The following is a 16,376-nucleotide window of genomic DNA, read 5'->3' as shown; positions in this document are numbered from 1 at the left end:
GGAGTTGGATCATGGCTCTCTCCTTCTCCAAACCCAAGCATACTTGTTAAAGTGAAATCCATAGTCTCTATCTCATGATCATATGGGATTTAGACTCAGAATGACTAAAAGAGCAAGAAGAAAGGGAGAATGGTAGCACACTCCTCATGGGTTCCTTTACATAAAAAAAAAGGAGGAGACATATGGGAGAATGAGAGAAAAAGAGGGGAAGCAGAGGAGGAGGAAGAAAAGTAAAAGACAGAACATTCAGCTGGATGAATAGGAAGAACTGTTGGTGAGCCAACCAAGAATTCCAGAGACAGTTTTCAAGAATTGTCACATTTTTTAACATTAGATCTTTGATATTAAACAAGTAAAGATTAAGAGCTCCATGAAACAGTAAGGGAATTATTTGGAAGTAATTAACAATTTCATGAACTGCAGTTAACTTTAAGCTCCTAGCATACAGCCCACGATAATATGCCATTAGTACCTGACATTACATACAGTCTTAGAGTGTTTTGCGTGTCTATTACAAAATAGCCAAGGCAAGGACCTCACTGACAGTGCCACAACAGGGCCAAGACACAGAAAGAGAGGCATCTCTGTTCAGGAAGGTCTTTGTACATGAAAGTAAACAAAAACTGGAGAAGAACCAGACTCACTAGTTTACAAAAAAAAAAAAAAAAAAAAAAAAAACAACTGTTATGAGAACTAATAGACTGTGGGATCTTAGCCACTCTTCAAGACAACTATGAATCCTGTCATGAGTAGTGATACTGTCATGACCTACATATATTATACTAGATGACACTTTTGCCAAATTATACTACCTGACCTATAGCAACTTGAGACCAAGCTTCTATCATATGCACCTTCAGGGACAAACCACATCCAGACCACAAAGTACACTCCTTACCATGACTACTCATTGTCCTTGGGAGTTGGCACTTGACTCATTAACATAGAGATACTGGCTGATCAAAACATAAAAAGACAGTGTTTGGAGGAAGCTGGACTTGAGTATTCAATTTTCAGTGGAGGATAATAGGAAAATGTAGTTAGGTGTTTACCCCTTTCTACATAAATCAGGTTCTGGGTGGAAACTGAAATAAGACGTGGTAAAAGTTTCTTCATCAAGATGAGGATCTAGAAATCTGAAAAATCAGAAAGCACAAAACTGGGTTTCAGATCACAGTGTGTTTCAGACATGGACAGTGATGATGTATGTCTTATTGGCCTTCCCTGGATCTGTAATGAAATATCCTTATAAAAGTAATCTAAAGAAGAAAGTGCTATATGATGATGCACAGTAGAAGGGTATGGTGCATTGTACTGAAGAAGTCAAAATAGCAGGAATGTGGAACATGTGATCATATAGTATTCACAAAGTCTGGAAGAAAAGAGCAATGAAAGTTTCTGCTTTGGTACCTGTCTTTATGTAATTTAGTTCAGGATCCAGGACCAGGAAAAGGTGTCTCCCATTTTGGGGGTTTGTCTTCCTACCTCAAATTGCCAAATGATAGTAATATGTAACATGCGTGACTATGGTCAAAGCTAAAACAACTCCTCATCTGTGTGTCTGGAAGCCTCCCTCCTAGTGAATGTAGATACTGCCAAGCTGACAAGATTAATCATCATACCTCTTCTCATTCCATATTACCATATACAAACCTAGTCACTCACAGATGATGTGCTTAGAGATCCAGGCACAACACTGGCATCTTCACCTTTAACCTAGATGTGTCTGATTGAAATGATGATGACATGTGTTAACCATAACACAAAGGACCCATATGATGTGGCTGCCAACTCCAAGGGTTAATGAAGACTAAGGACAAAGAATCCTAGAGAAGACAAAAGATCTCAAAAGTCAGGGGCAATCCAGAGTGGCACATAATTAAGTGTCTGGAGAGGAGAAGAATGCCCCTGGTGTGGAGCTCACTCTAGGAGGTAGGGTCTATTCAATAGTGAAATTGGTTTTTCTTGTTTTCTCCTGGTAATAGGAGTACCCATTGGTTTTTCAGGTCAGCTACAATCTGTTTTGTCATTAATTCCCACTGAAATACTACACCAAACACTTCTTAATCCCTTGCATGGAGAAGGAAAATGTGACTTTAAGGGGCTTGATTGAATTGCCAAAATCCTGGGCATATACTCTTGGTTGGTCAGGGAAACCATCCTTCTCTCCCAGATCCCCATCTCTGCAGTGGGGGATAGAATAGAAGCTCTTGATACAGAAGCATTTAGAAATAAAAAAATACAGGCATGACATTCCATAAGAAACTTTCTACCCTATGTCCATCCCATTTGTGGTGGTTTGAATGAGAATAGTGAACTAATATGTTTACATAATTAGTCCCCAGTCAATGGAACAGTTTGGGAAGAATTAAAATGTGTATCACCAGGGGTGGAATTGAGAATTCAAATACTGATGTCATTTCCAGCATGTTCTCATCTTTTGCTTGAAGTTCTGACATGGGAGTTCTTAGTTGTTCCTGCTACTATGTCTTTGATGAACCATCATGGACCCTAACTCGCTGTAACCATATCCCATTTAAATTATTTCTTTTGTAACTTGCCTATGTCATGGTCTTTTAAACAGCAATAGAAAAGTAAACAACATACAAGTATAACCCTCTAATTTCCCATGCCCTCTATTACTAACTCCCATTATCTACATGCTTGTCACAGTGAAAATTTGTTCTCTGGAAGATGGCAGGAAGTGATTGCTGTAGGTGGACTTTTCTTTCCTGTCCCCCAATACCCAACCCAAAAAACAGAGACATTGCTAATTATGAAAGCTCTGGCAATAGCTTAGCCTTGTTACTAATTAGCTTTTATAACATAAATTAAACCATATCTATCTTTTATAACATAAATTAAACCATATCTATCTACCAAAAAGGCTTATGACTTTTACCTATCATCTAGCATGTCTTGTCTCTTTGCATCTGCTAGCAACTCCTCTGATTCTGTCCTTTTCTTTCCCAGTGTCCTAAGCCTGCTGCTCCTGCCTAACCTTATACTGTCAAGCTATTGGCCAGTCAGCTTCTTTATTAAATTAATCTTAGTGAAATTTATACATACTTACACAGTATAAAGGAATATTCCACATTTCCCCCCATTTGTCTAAATGAAAAGGAAGGTTTTAACTTTAACATAGTAAATTTACAACAAAAAGAATTATTAAGTAAGAATTAGTTATAATATCCAGTTCTTTTGTATTTGGCAAATTTAGAGACAAAATACTTTACTATTTATCTTACCTTTGTGAGTCTAAAGTTTTATATCTAATTTACCTTTTATCATAACTAATGAAAATGTTAACTATGACTATCTAGTCTTCAACTCCATCAAAGGCACCAGAAGGGTGAAATGTTATGTAATGATACAAACATTTGGGTGCCTAGACAGTCACCCATGGTCCTTCTGCAATGTTAGGGAATCCATCTTTGGGCTATGGGTCTAGAATATCTGACAGACATTAATGAGAATCGGGGAATTTTGCAGGACTGCACTACCTTGTCTTGGCAAAGTTTGGCAGTCACTTTCTTCTGTGTCCTGCTGATTCAGTTTAGACAGTATACTGTCAGCAGTTGAGGTAAGTGCAGTCTCTTTGCCAAAATGGTTAGCTTTTCTCATAAAGAAAACAAACTCCATATAGAGGTTCTTCAATGCCCGTCATCCTTTTTTAAGTAAATTATTGCTGTCAGGAGCAGACATGTCTCACTGTCATAAAAAGTCTTATGTTATTACAATATTTTAAATTTCATTTCTGTAGGTCTTTGAAGTGTTTGGAGATTACAAAATATCTAAACTATATCTATTTGACCTTGAAAACACACCTAACATGACTACAAGTTTTATTGTGATAGGTGAGTAACTACTAATCTGCATTTCCTTATTATCTTAAATAGTTCATAATAATAACTTTCCAGGACTAGAACTTTACATTTTTAAATGAACTGCATGAAAACAATATCTGAAACAAGGATAGAACCATATATACAATGTAACAAAAATAACCTTAAATTTGTATAAATATATAAAAGTCCATACCAATGTAAAATATTTGAGGCTAGTGGTTGTCTAATACTAGACTTAGCAATCCACCCATTTATCTCATTTCTATATTACATCCCACTTTTTTCCTTCAGAAAGAGATCCTTAAATCTGACTTCTTTGCTTAGCGTTTTTCCTGACCATGACCAATAACAAATTGTAACCACCACCCTGGAAATGATGACAAATACCTATAACCCACTAAATGACAAAAATTCATCCACCCTACCTCTTACAAATGTGGACTTCTTATTGTATAGACTGCTTCCTGTTGTCATGGAGTGCTGGAATATTTGAGAGACCTTGGGAAACTGAGATAATGATCAAGTCCTGGGAGAGTTAGCTGTATTAGGTGTTGTCCAGTCTCTGTGCAATGGGAAAATTCAAGGCCTATCTGAATTCCTTGCTGGAATAGTCTAGGAGGCTGGACCATCTCACCCAGCAGCCTTGAAGCTGTTTTGAATATTATAATTCTGAGGAAACTGCAACAGAGGCAATCTGGATGCTGAATCATCTGGGTCATCTGTTTTCATTAGTGTCTCATATCCTTGTTCAGAAAAGACATAAACTTTTAAAGGTAAAATGCATGCCTATATTAATACAAATATAGACCACCGTGCATTGAACACAAGTTAGTCAGAGATGATTTTTTGTTTTATGGTTGAGCAGATAAAATATACATTACATGTTTTGTTCTTTTCTTTTTTTTTTTTAGGTTAATTTTTTTATGTTTTTAGTCAGGATTTTCAGGGGTCTTCCTCGACCAAACCTGATCCATATCAATCTGGAATGAATCCACACCCTCTCATTTTCTGTGCAAATAAAAGCACAACCTCCCCTACAAAGCAACACACCCTTTGACTTCCATTTTGAAGTCAAGATTTTTTTTTAAATATATATGTTGGCTTAATCTAGCAGCTTTAATAATCCAGTGTCACTTAGCAGTCAAAACATTTAAAGACAGCACAATAACATACAGAATCCAGACTGTCTATTTCCCATCCTTACATGGCTCTTTTATATTACTTTACTTCCTATTTAAGGACTTTGTTATTTTAAAACTATAATTTTTAAAGACTGTGTATACCCTTTTTCTTTTCTCTCCCAAGTCTTTGTACATTTTTAAACACACTGTAACCCATTTAGAGGTTTTATTTTCCATCTCGATCTGTCTTTACTGAGGATCTGTAACCCTTTCTGCCTGCATGAACATAATTGCAAACCATCACACAGCACACTGGTAGGGCCCTCATTGGCAGCTCATGCTCACAGGCAGTGGTTGGATAGACACCTACCTGTACCACACCCCATGTAAAAGACTGTGAGAACCTACCATGCTGCTTAGTTCATGGCATGCTGACAGCTTCATTGAGAAGTGTCTCTATATTGCAGCCTGGCATGAGAGACACAAGACTAGGAATCTACATCTGGCTCAGTTTTTGTGTGTTTAGAAACCTTTTTAAGCTTTCTCAGGTCTTATGTTGATGTAGTTGCTCCACATTGGGTGCCATCTGTAGGTGTACTTTCCTTTCCCACACACCAGTTCATAAATCATGACACAGAGACTTATTATTAATAATGAAAGCTTGGCCAATAGCTTAGAACAGTTCCTAAACAGCTCTTGTAACATAAAGTAACCCATATCTTCAATCTACATGTTGCCACATGGGACATGGCTTTTACCTGTACTCTGGCATATCTTGCTCCCTCTGCATCTGCTGGTCACATCCCTGACTCCACCCCCTTTCTCACTGTCCTTAGTTTGGTTCTTTTGTCTAACCTTATCCTGTCCAACTATTGTCCAGTCTTTATTAAACCAATCAGAGGGACATATATTAACACAGTGTAGAGGAATATTGCACAAATTGTACTTGCTGGATCTAGGATTATGGAGTCCAAGTATCCTGTTTGACTATACTTCAATTAAATTTATAAGTATATCAGTAAAACATTGCCAAAGGGGGTCATTTTAAGAGTAGAACTTACTTCATTTCCAGCACTAACAATCTATCAGGAACTTAACTGAATATATCATGACTTAACTGGGAATCTCCAGAAGAGATATGGGAAGAATAAGCCACAAGTCAGGAACATCTAGACTCCAATGGTTGGAAATCATGGAAATACACCTATTTAAATCTGTCTCTAATTGGTGAGTTACTTAGACCTCAAGATGTCTTGAAGGGCCAAAGTGGATTCAAAGGGAACCACAGAAGGGAAGAAAGGTAATCTCTGCAAAGCTCCTCTGAGTCCCTTCCAAATTCACCATGAGTAACCTCTCCCTTGCAGCTTCCTCTATTAAATATTTCTCTTCCATAACCATGTATCTAACTGTTGTATACTTCTAAGACAGACACTCACTCCCTTTATACTGAAGGAGCCAAAGCATCCGTTCTCTCTAAAGGGCTAAATCTCGGATTCCAGAAGCACTGACACTGGACAGAAGATTCCAAAAGCTCCATGATACTGGCTGCTAATTCTTGGCTACATGCTTTTCACAATGTACTGTTATTGGATAATCCTACTGGAACTCACAGATGAATATGTTCCAGGAATAGAATCTTATATCCCCTTCCCTAGGCCAGCATGACTCATGGAATGGAGGGACTACCTGTGAAGAGATGCATAGAGAATAGAACATAGAGCCAGAGTCCAGAGCACTGGCATTATACATCAAATGTCTGTAGCAGGGGGCCAGAGAATTCAATCAGTTGATGCTTCAAATAACATTATTTCATTATATTCTCTCTCTCTCTCTCTCTCTCTCTCTCTCTCTCTCTCTCTCTCTCTCTCTCTCTCTCTCTCTCTCACACACACACACACACACACACACACACACACATATACATTAACACACATTTCATCTTGAAAATATTTCCCAGAAGAATTGTGTGTAAATTCTGCAACTTTGGGGCCTGAAGCCTTTAACCAAGCTCAAAACAGCTGATGAGGTTGCCTGGCTCTAAGCTCAGCACTCTCTGTTTACTGACTGAGGATGTCAAGTCTGACTTAAAGCCCCTGTGATGCTGGCAGAGGAGTGTTCTTTGTAGTACAGTCCCCATTACTCATCAGTTGGGTTATTCACTATTTCCTTTATCCTGCTGCTTGGTGTCCATCATGCTCTGAGTGAGTCTTCTCACCAATGCTTCCTCTTTGAGAGTTTGCAATTTTTTTCTTGCTGATACCTGTTTCATTGCTAGTTGCTATAGAGCAGCAGATATTAATTTGCTCACAATCCTGGAGCCTAGAAATGCAGAGTCAAGGAGTCCACAGAGCTGCTCTCTTCTGTGGCCCCTCTCCTTTCATTGTTGTTCACATCTTCTCCCTCTGTTTGACATATGAGCCCCCACAGCGTATATAGTCTCCACTTCATGCAACTCAACCAGTCATGTTAGATTGAGACTCACCCTAATGATCTCAATTGATCTTACCCTCCCCTATAAAGATTCTACAACTAATAGTCACATTTTGAATATTGGAGTTTGTGACTCTGACATATGACCTGGATGTTGTTCATCTACATGTCCACATATATGCTTGGTCCTGTTAACTTCCCCTGGGATCCTTTATTTCCCTGCTTCTTGTGGCAGGCAAGATTGGCCACATTCCAAGCCTACTCATCCTTCCCTAATACAATTCACTGTGTGTAGTCCTGTCCTGAATCCAAATCCGTAGCCTTATATCTGTACCTAACAACTCTCAGACTCCTCAGTTTCATCAGAGGGCCAGCATATACCTTTTAAAAACATTAACATTATTATTTTCATAGCACACAAGGCCACCCCTAAATGATGAGTTCAGATGAATTTAGAATCTTTTACTCCTTACTTGCCAAAGCACCTTCACCTCCCTGCAATAGCTTTTACTATTATCCTGTTCATTTGAGGAAGGACATTGAGACAGAGAGAGGGACTGCCTACCATTACTGTCTTTGTCACTAAGGAAGTTCAGAAGTAAATCTATGCTGCCCAACTTGAGATGTTTTTTCCTCTGACTCCTTCCTTCATGCCTTGTTTCCTTACTTTGACTTTAGAGTTGGGGCTTGAAATCATTGCCTCACACATGCTAAATTCATGCTTACTATTGGGTTACAAACCCAGCCCCATCACCACCATAGGTTTGTTTTTTGTTTTGGTTTTGGTTTTTTGTTTTTGTCTTTTTCTTTTTTTAAAGTATGCTACTAGGCTTTTTGGAATAAGGTAATTGCAGAAATAATTGTAAAAATGCATGAAAGCAGACAGAAATATTCACCCCACACCCACACAGGCTTTGTGTGTGAGGAACAACTGAGGTTCCAGGTTTAAAAAAAAAAAGTCTTGGCTCACTAGCTGTGCAACATGATTTCTGATTTCTAATACAAAGGAAGACTCAGAAATAGATTTACTAAATTGCAAACAATTGTCATTACAATCAGTTTGAAAACTGTGATTAACCATTATATGACATCAGTCAAACTTTAGTGTGCATACTCACATTCTTGTAAATGATGTGTTGTTTTTCTCTTAATGCATATACTTTAACAAGATTTCCATAGTGTTAAAGTTTCAAGTACTTTAAATGGCCTTATATAGTAGCATGGAAGGGTGCAATTTTACATGTTTTGTGTGTATAGAATCATATGTGTACACATAGACAGGGCTTTAAAAATATCTTTCCTTACTGTTACTTTAATTTTTCAATTCATACATTTACATAGGACTGTAGGTTCGAGTTGTTTCACTCAGAATTGTTCCCTATCCACTTCTCCTTTTCTTCTAACTCAAAACTCACCTAATTTTTACAGTAAGTAAACTCTCTTCTTGGGAAAATCATTTTTTTCTCAAGGCTGAACTTCTCTTCATTACTACCTTGGTCCTCCCCTTGCATTCATGGAAGGAGAGGAGGAATTAATAGACAAAGAATACAAATGTAATAGTTTGGATATGTCCCCTAATGGTTCATGAGTTTTAATGGGTTGGTCCTTCGTGTAGATTTCCTAGAATATTCTGAGACCTTTTAGGGAAGAGAGTGGAAAGGTCTTGTTATTAGGAGCTTCAACATCTCTCAACAGCAACTACTAGAGCTGAGTTCAAATTCAGTAGTCTGACTGTGGTCATAAATTCACCATTACTTTTTTTCAGATAATTTGATCTTTCCTATGAGCTTTCTCCAGTTCTCTCACAAGGTATTAAGAAGAGTGGACTGAGCATGGAGATTATTTTTCTTCTGGACTTTTTCAGTTTCCTCTCTATGTGAAAAATTATTTTCCTTCACAAGGCCATATACATAGAAACTGAGTTTTTGACAAGTTCCACATGATCATCAATTTAAAACGTACTTCAATGGCAAGGGGAGATGTCACTCTGAGCAATAAATACATGGTGCAAACATTTATTGGATACTTACTATGAGCCAGAGGTTATTATAGGAACATGTGTATCATTGTGGATAAAAGAGATAACATTGTTTCCCATATGGATCTTAGCTGCTACTAGGGGAAATGACAGTAATCAATAAATATGTAAGTATAATACTACCTTAAAAATGATACATGATAAGAAAAAGTGTCCAGATGGCTAGAGAAGTAAGGAAAATCTGTTGGTGAGTTAGATCCTGAAAACAGACAAATGTGTGTGAGCATAACTAGAAGAGAACCTTTGAGTAAAGACTAAAATAAGGTCTAAGGCTGAGCCATGTGGACATAATATAAGCAGGCAAAAAGAATTCATGCCCACCAAACCATCAATCAGTACAGAGGATATTGGAAGTGACACTTCAGATTGAGGAAAGGGATAAGTATATAAAGAAAATATATTATGAAAATAAAACTATAATTACTGAAGCACAAAATAGAACCAAGAAAAAAAAAGACAGCAATAAAACCACAAACAACACATGCTTTTCAACAGTTAAACATTTATCTTTTAGACTTCTCAGAGTCCAGTACAATTATTTTAACTAACCATCCAATTCTTTATTTTTTATCTACATGAAGTTTTTAAAGCTTTGTTTTTAGCTATGATACACACTGATACCTGTGAATAAATTTCCCAATATCAAAAAGAACCTGCCCAGCATCCTGACCATGTCATCTTATGTAAAGCCCCTTTTAAGAAAAACAAAAACCCTCCCTCTACTTCTATCTTCCTTCCTCTCTCTCTAGTTATAAGGTAGTGTGCATGTCCTCTCTTCTTTTATTACCTTTTTTCTTCTCTTCTTCCCTCTCTTCCCTACTCCCTTCCCCCAATATAATTTTCCACATGGATGCCATGTGTGCAAGGTGTATCTTTCCCAGAGGTTCCCAATAGCTGTGACTTCCACATGCTGTTTTAACATCCAGTATGTGTTCTTTTATGCATTGGAAGATCACTGTAGTGTGTAAAGGCTTTCCAACACTGATTACATTAATAGGTTTTCTCTCCAGTATGTGTTGTTTTATGCCAATGAAGAGTACAGTGATGAGAAAAGGCTCTACCACAATGATTACATTCATAGGATTTCTCTCAAGTATGTGTACTTTTATGCCTTTGAAGATGACATTGATGTGCAAAGACAGTCCCATATTGAATACATTCATAGGATTTCGCTCAAGTATGTCTTCTTTTATGTATTCGGAGATTACTTTGACATACAAAGGTTTTACCACACTGATTACATTCACAAGGTTTCTCTCCAGTATGTGATCTTTTATGTATTTGGAGACTTCTTTGTTCTGCAAAGGCTCTACCACACTGATTACATGCATAGGGTTTCTCTCCAGTATGTGTCCTTCTGTGCATTTGGAGATTACTATGACGTGCAAAGGCTTTACCACACTGATTACATGCGTAGGGTTTCTCTCCAGTATGCGTTCTTTTGTGCATTTGAAGACCACTCTGACGTGCAAAGGCTTTACCACACTGATTGCATTCATAGGGTATCTCTCCAGTATGTGTTTTTTTATGCCTTTGAAGAGTACAGTGATGAGAAAAGGCTCTACCACAATGATTACATTCATAGGGTTTCTCTCCAGTATGTGTTCTTTTATGTGTTCCAAGACTGCTGTGAGAAGCAAAGGATTTACCACACTGATTACATTCATAGGGTCTCTCTCCAGTGTGTGTTCTTTTGTGCACTTGAAGAGTACTGGGACGTGCAAAGATTTTACCACACTGATTACATTCATAGGGTTTCTCTCCAGTATGAGTTCTTTTATGCATCTGAAGATGACTGAGTTGTGAAAAGCCTTTGCCACACTGATTACATTCATAAGGTTTCTCTCCAGTATGTGTTCTTTTATGTATTCTGAGACTGCTGTGAGAAGTAAAGCCTTTACCACACTGATTACATTCATAAGGTTTCTCTCCAGTATGTATTCTTTTATGTATTTGAAGAGTACAGTAATGAGCAAAGGTTTTGCCACACTCATCACATTCATAGAGTTTCTGTCCAGTACACGTACTTATATGGATTTGGAGACTACTGTGATGTACAAAGACTTTATCACATGCATTACATTCACGGGGATTCTCTCCAGTATGTATTCTTTCATGCCTTTGAAGATGTTTGTCATATGCAAAGGCTTTAACACATTGAGTATATTCAGAAGGTTGCTCTCCAGTATGACTTCTTTCATACCTGTAAGGATAACTGACAGATGTAAAAGATTTATCACATTCAATTCACAGTTGAATCTTTATATCTGAATGAATTAATTTTACAATTTGGTCCAGTTGTAAAGAGGAATCAGATCTTAGGGTTTTATACTGTGCTTACATTCATGTTGTTCCCCTTCATTAGGGGTTGTTTTGAATCTCTGAAGATACCTGTGATGGTAAGTGCCTTTATTACATGGTTCACATTTAAAATATCCTTTTCTATATGAAAATTTTCACATATTTCAAGAGAACTGGAAAAACTCTGCTTTACCATACATATTGCTTTCATAAATTTTCTTATATGATGAGTCATATACTACATTTTCTAAGTGAACTATGTCAAACAGAACTATTCACACATTCCTAGTACTCATAGGGCTTTTCTGTAGTATAAGATTACTGATGTGTTAACAGTGAAGCTGAGAGTCCAATTACTTGTATACTTAAATCAAATTCAACATGTCTAGTCAACATGGGAACTGCTACATATATTCTAAATATTCTTAGAAGTATGTTACATCCTTCCATATCCATGTTTATGTGGCTTGTATTCAGAGTGACATATGATATACATGGTAAAGGAAGAATGACAAGAAAGTTTCCACATTGAATTCACAGTATAAATTTGTTTCTCACAGACATGTGGTATAGGTATTAATGTTTCTCCACAATGGCCCTTGATTCTTGATTCTAAGTGCCCCTCTCACTAAATTTAGCAAAGTCACAAATATATGATTAACACTAGCTTTACTATGGACTATTTGCTTATTAGAAGGTTTGACATATACCTATTACCTCTTCATTGTGTGTACCTTTTATAACATATGTGGAACAAAACTAAAGGGATTGGCAGTTTTACAGCATAGCACTCATGGGACTTTGATTCAAATGGTGACATGTGGTAAGGCTTTGCTTTCTTGTCTTCTTTCTTAAAAGAATGTCTTGTAAATGTAATTCACCCACCTGAAGTTGAGGTTTATAGTGCTGAGAATTTAATAACCATCAATGCATTTTAAGCTGTGCTTATTTACACTGTTGCTTTTCTTTGAAACTTTCAGGACACATTAGTTTCTTCAAAGGCATATTTGTTTCATTTTGCAAATGAAATTACCTTTCATGTCTTCTAGAACTTTTATAATATTCTTCAAAATTATGGTCTTCCCAGCTGTATCCTAAAATATAGTTTCAGAAAATGTATGGTATATTATTAAAAATTGCGCAATATTTACATTACTATCTTCAAGGACCCTTTGAACCATGCCTGATTTATTCACCCCATTCTTCTTTCTCAATCAAATTACAGGAGAGAATAAATAGTCAAGAAATAGTTGTCCCCTTACTTACATGAAAGAAAATTCAGTCTTACCTATAGTACTAAGGTTCCTGTAGGTCTCCAACATCACATCTTTGTAGAGATTCTTCTGGGAAGGATCCAGCAAAGTCCACTCTTCCCAGGTGAAATTGACATGCACATCATCATAGGTCACTGCATTCTGAAATATCCCATACATGTGTACAAAGGAAAGCATGATAGTGAAAATATTGCAAATGTATACTTCTTTAGTATACATAGTATATAATTCTGGTGCTCCACACACTTATTTCATGACACAGACATTATATTTGAATCACCAAGTCACTCTATGACTATACTGAATAGGAGGTTCAATTCTGTCATTACTATACTTTTTGAATGGGATAGCATCTTGCAACAGAAATGTCTATTAACAAACACTGAGAAACAAGTAAACACATCAACAGTACAGACTATGCATAAGAGAAATTACATTACTAAGCACAAAAAAAGAAAAATAAGAAGGACAAGCTGGGTATATTGGCTCATCCACTCTGAGTTGAGTGCTAGCCTAGTATATGCAACCAGTTCTTGGACAGCCAGAAGTACATATTGGGACCCTGTCTCCTATGCAAAAAGCAGTCAAACAAATAAAAAATATAGAAAGAACTCAGAGATTATTTACTGAGTCTCTACAAAAAGTTATGCATTCATTTCACTTCTGTATTCATATTCCAGAAAGCTGAAGTACCCCCACTTTAATCTGTAACATGAATAAGATCTTTCTAAAAGGAATTGAATGTTTAAACAGTTACCAATAGACAGATAAAAACATTAGCAATAAAATGCTGATAATAGGGCAGGACAGAAGGCTCTGTAGTAAAGAACTCTTGCTGGTCTTGCATGTAGGTGCAGTCAATTGCCAACATTTACATAGGGAATCAAAACTGCCCATTATTCTCAGTTCAGGGTTTCTGAGACCATCTTTTGATTAATGTGAAGACGAGTTACCCATATGATGCATATCCAAGCACACAGGCAAAATGCTCACATTCATTAAAAAATTTCAAAACAAATTCAACAGGCAGGAAGAATGTTGTGCATCTGAAATCCAATGACAGAAGTCAAGGGCAGTATTGATGTCATGCATACAATACATGCCATCATGGGAAACAGAATGATACCCTCTACAAAATTTCAAAATTCAGTATAGGGATGAAGCTCAGTACAACAGCATATGCTTGCCATGTACAAAAACCTGCTTTTCAGACCCATCACCCAATAATATAAAAACAAAAAAACACTAGGAATTTCAGCCCATGTTTAATCCGAGCACTTGGAAGCAAGAGTCAGATGGATCTTTGAGATCAAGGACAGCTGGGTGTACAGAACTGCTTTCAGGACAGCCAGTGTGACACAGACAAACCTTGTTATCAAAAACAAACAAACAAAAAAATTAAAACAGTAGGCTAGCAAACTGGCTTAGCACTAAATAGCAACTGCTTCTATTGTATCTTATGTGATTTAGGCATAGTCTATAATGGTGGTGATGGCATTATAGCACAAGAAAAATGCTGACTGATGAGTTTCAACCACAATAGAGTTGAAACAAAGAACAGGAAATCAGCTAAGTCTATAAATGCTCATAACCCATCCCCAATGAGGAACTTCATCCAGAAATAAAATCCCCAAGGAGAGAAACATGTTCAAATACATCATCCTATCTGGAAGGTTTTTCCTTCAATCAACTACATTATGACCCAGGACAATATAGGCTCATGGCCATTCATGAAAAATAAATGCATTTTGTCACTTCAAAGACACTCATAGCCTGCAGTAGCCTCTACAATGTTCATATGTCCAAAATCTACTCTAACATTCAAGATAATCTCTTGATGGTGACTTTTTTTAAATCAAAAAAATAAGTTATATCAACATACAGTGGCACAAAATATCATTTACATTCCAAAAGAGAGAAAAGGAGACATATTGAGGAAAGAATGAAGAAATGCGAGAGTGAAGCACAGAGGAAAACCATCAAATCCTGTAGCTCTCTCTCAGACACATGGGGTTCCAGTTTCAAAGGCTTAGTTGGCCCTAACCCTGCAACTTCTCATACATCTCTCTCTGAAACAACAGACTAAGGGTTCACTACCTGAAACTTTGATGTTTCCTTTTTTCCAGGGTCATGATGAGTGAGTCTGCAAAGTCTGACTTCTTAATTGTGATGGACACTAACATGCTTAGACCACAGGTGCAGCAGGTTTTGTATGAAGTTGCTTCCTGGGATTAGGAAGCACTTTGCTTATTTTCTCCATAAATTGAAGCGTTAGCTAGATGGTGTCTTACCCTTATGGTATCTTGCTAGGCTTCCATTGAGAGCAAGGGCCTTCTGTATAATGGTGATAAACTCCTTGAAAATTCCTGACTGTTTGAACACTTAGCTGCCAACTGAAGCTATCTTTTCATTTTCATTTTATTATCCTGAGTGAGGCAACCCAGAAGCACATAAACAAACATGGTATACTCACTTCTAAGTGGATATTAGCAGTTAATAAGGTATAATCACAATAATCACAGTTAATCATATAGAGTCCATATATGAAGAGGGGCTAAGTAACAAGAACAACTCTAGAGGAGAGATATGGACCTCCCTGGGAAAAGGAATTAGATTTTGTGAGTACACTGGAGGCAGGTGAGGATGGAAACAGGAAGGATCAAGTGAGTACAGAAGGGGCATGGGAGAAAATACAGGGAGAGGTGAGTGTAATAGGGTAGCTTTCAGCATGGGCTGTGGAAATTTAATGCATTGCAAACATCCTGGAACCTATAAGGGTGACCCTTGAAAGCACTCCTACTAATCAAGAATATGGATGCTGAGTCAGCCATCTTCTTCAACCACATAAGGCTCCCCATGGCAGTACTGGGACACCAAGCTAGCCACAAAACATGCAACTCACATTTGTCCTGTCTGTATGATATGCTGGGGCAATGGTGGCTCAGAGCTTCCTCAGTGGCCACCCAATGACTGGTCTAACTTAACCAAGTTGTGAGAGGAAGCCCAAGCCTAACATTGCCTGGATGGCCAGGAACCAGTATTTGGATGGCTCAGACAAGTAGGACAGAACCAAATACAAGAAACCAAGAAAAAAAAAATCAGTGAAATGATATGTAACTATATTCTGCTGTAAATATATACAGGTGCCTAGCCCAACTCTCATCAGAAAGGCACTGATGGGAACACATGCAAGGCTACCCAAACATTAGCTTGATCTCTAGGTATCCTGTGGGAGGAGGGGTGAAGATTGTAGGAGCCAGAGGGGTTGGTAGAACATGGCCCACAGAATCAACTAAGCAGGCCTCATAGGGTCTCAGAAAAACTGAAGTGGCAATCATAGAGCCTGCATTGCTCTGTGCCAGGG

The 16,376-nt window shown here is 37.5% G+C and overlaps 1 protein-coding gene across 3 annotated transcripts in view; it reads right to left on the bottom strand.

Moving 5' to 3' along the window:
* Window positions 1-9,907: 9,907 nt before the first annotated feature.
* LOC118578101 (zinc finger protein 431-like) overlaps window positions 9,908-16,376 on the bottom strand; it is a 31,336-nt gene continuing 24,867 nt past the window's right edge. The window contains exons 2-4 of one of the 3 annotated variants that reach the window (XM_036178755.1): window positions 13,027-13,153; window positions 12,772-12,832; window positions 9,908-11,652 (exon numbers count right to left, since the gene is read on the bottom strand). In XM_036178755.1, coding sequence (XP_036034648.1) covers window positions 10,611-11,652; window positions 12,772-12,832; window positions 13,027-13,153 — 1,230 coding nt within the window. In that variant the 3' untranslated portion in view covers window positions 9,908-10,610. The remainder of the gene's footprint in view (window positions 11,653-12,771; window positions 12,833-13,026; window positions 13,154-16,376) is intronic. The other 2 variants (XM_036178756.1, XM_036178757.1) reach the window with 2 other exon arrangements.

Source organism: Onychomys torridus, chromosome 2, assembly GCF_903995425.1.
Source record: "Onychomys torridus chromosome 2, mOncTor1.1, whole genome shotgun sequence".
Classification (NCBI taxonomy): domain Eukaryota; kingdom Metazoa; phylum Chordata; class Mammalia; order Rodentia; family Cricetidae; genus Onychomys; species Onychomys torridus.
Note: the sequence above shows the minus strand (reverse complement) of the source record. Positions and strands in the feature narration are given on the sequence as shown.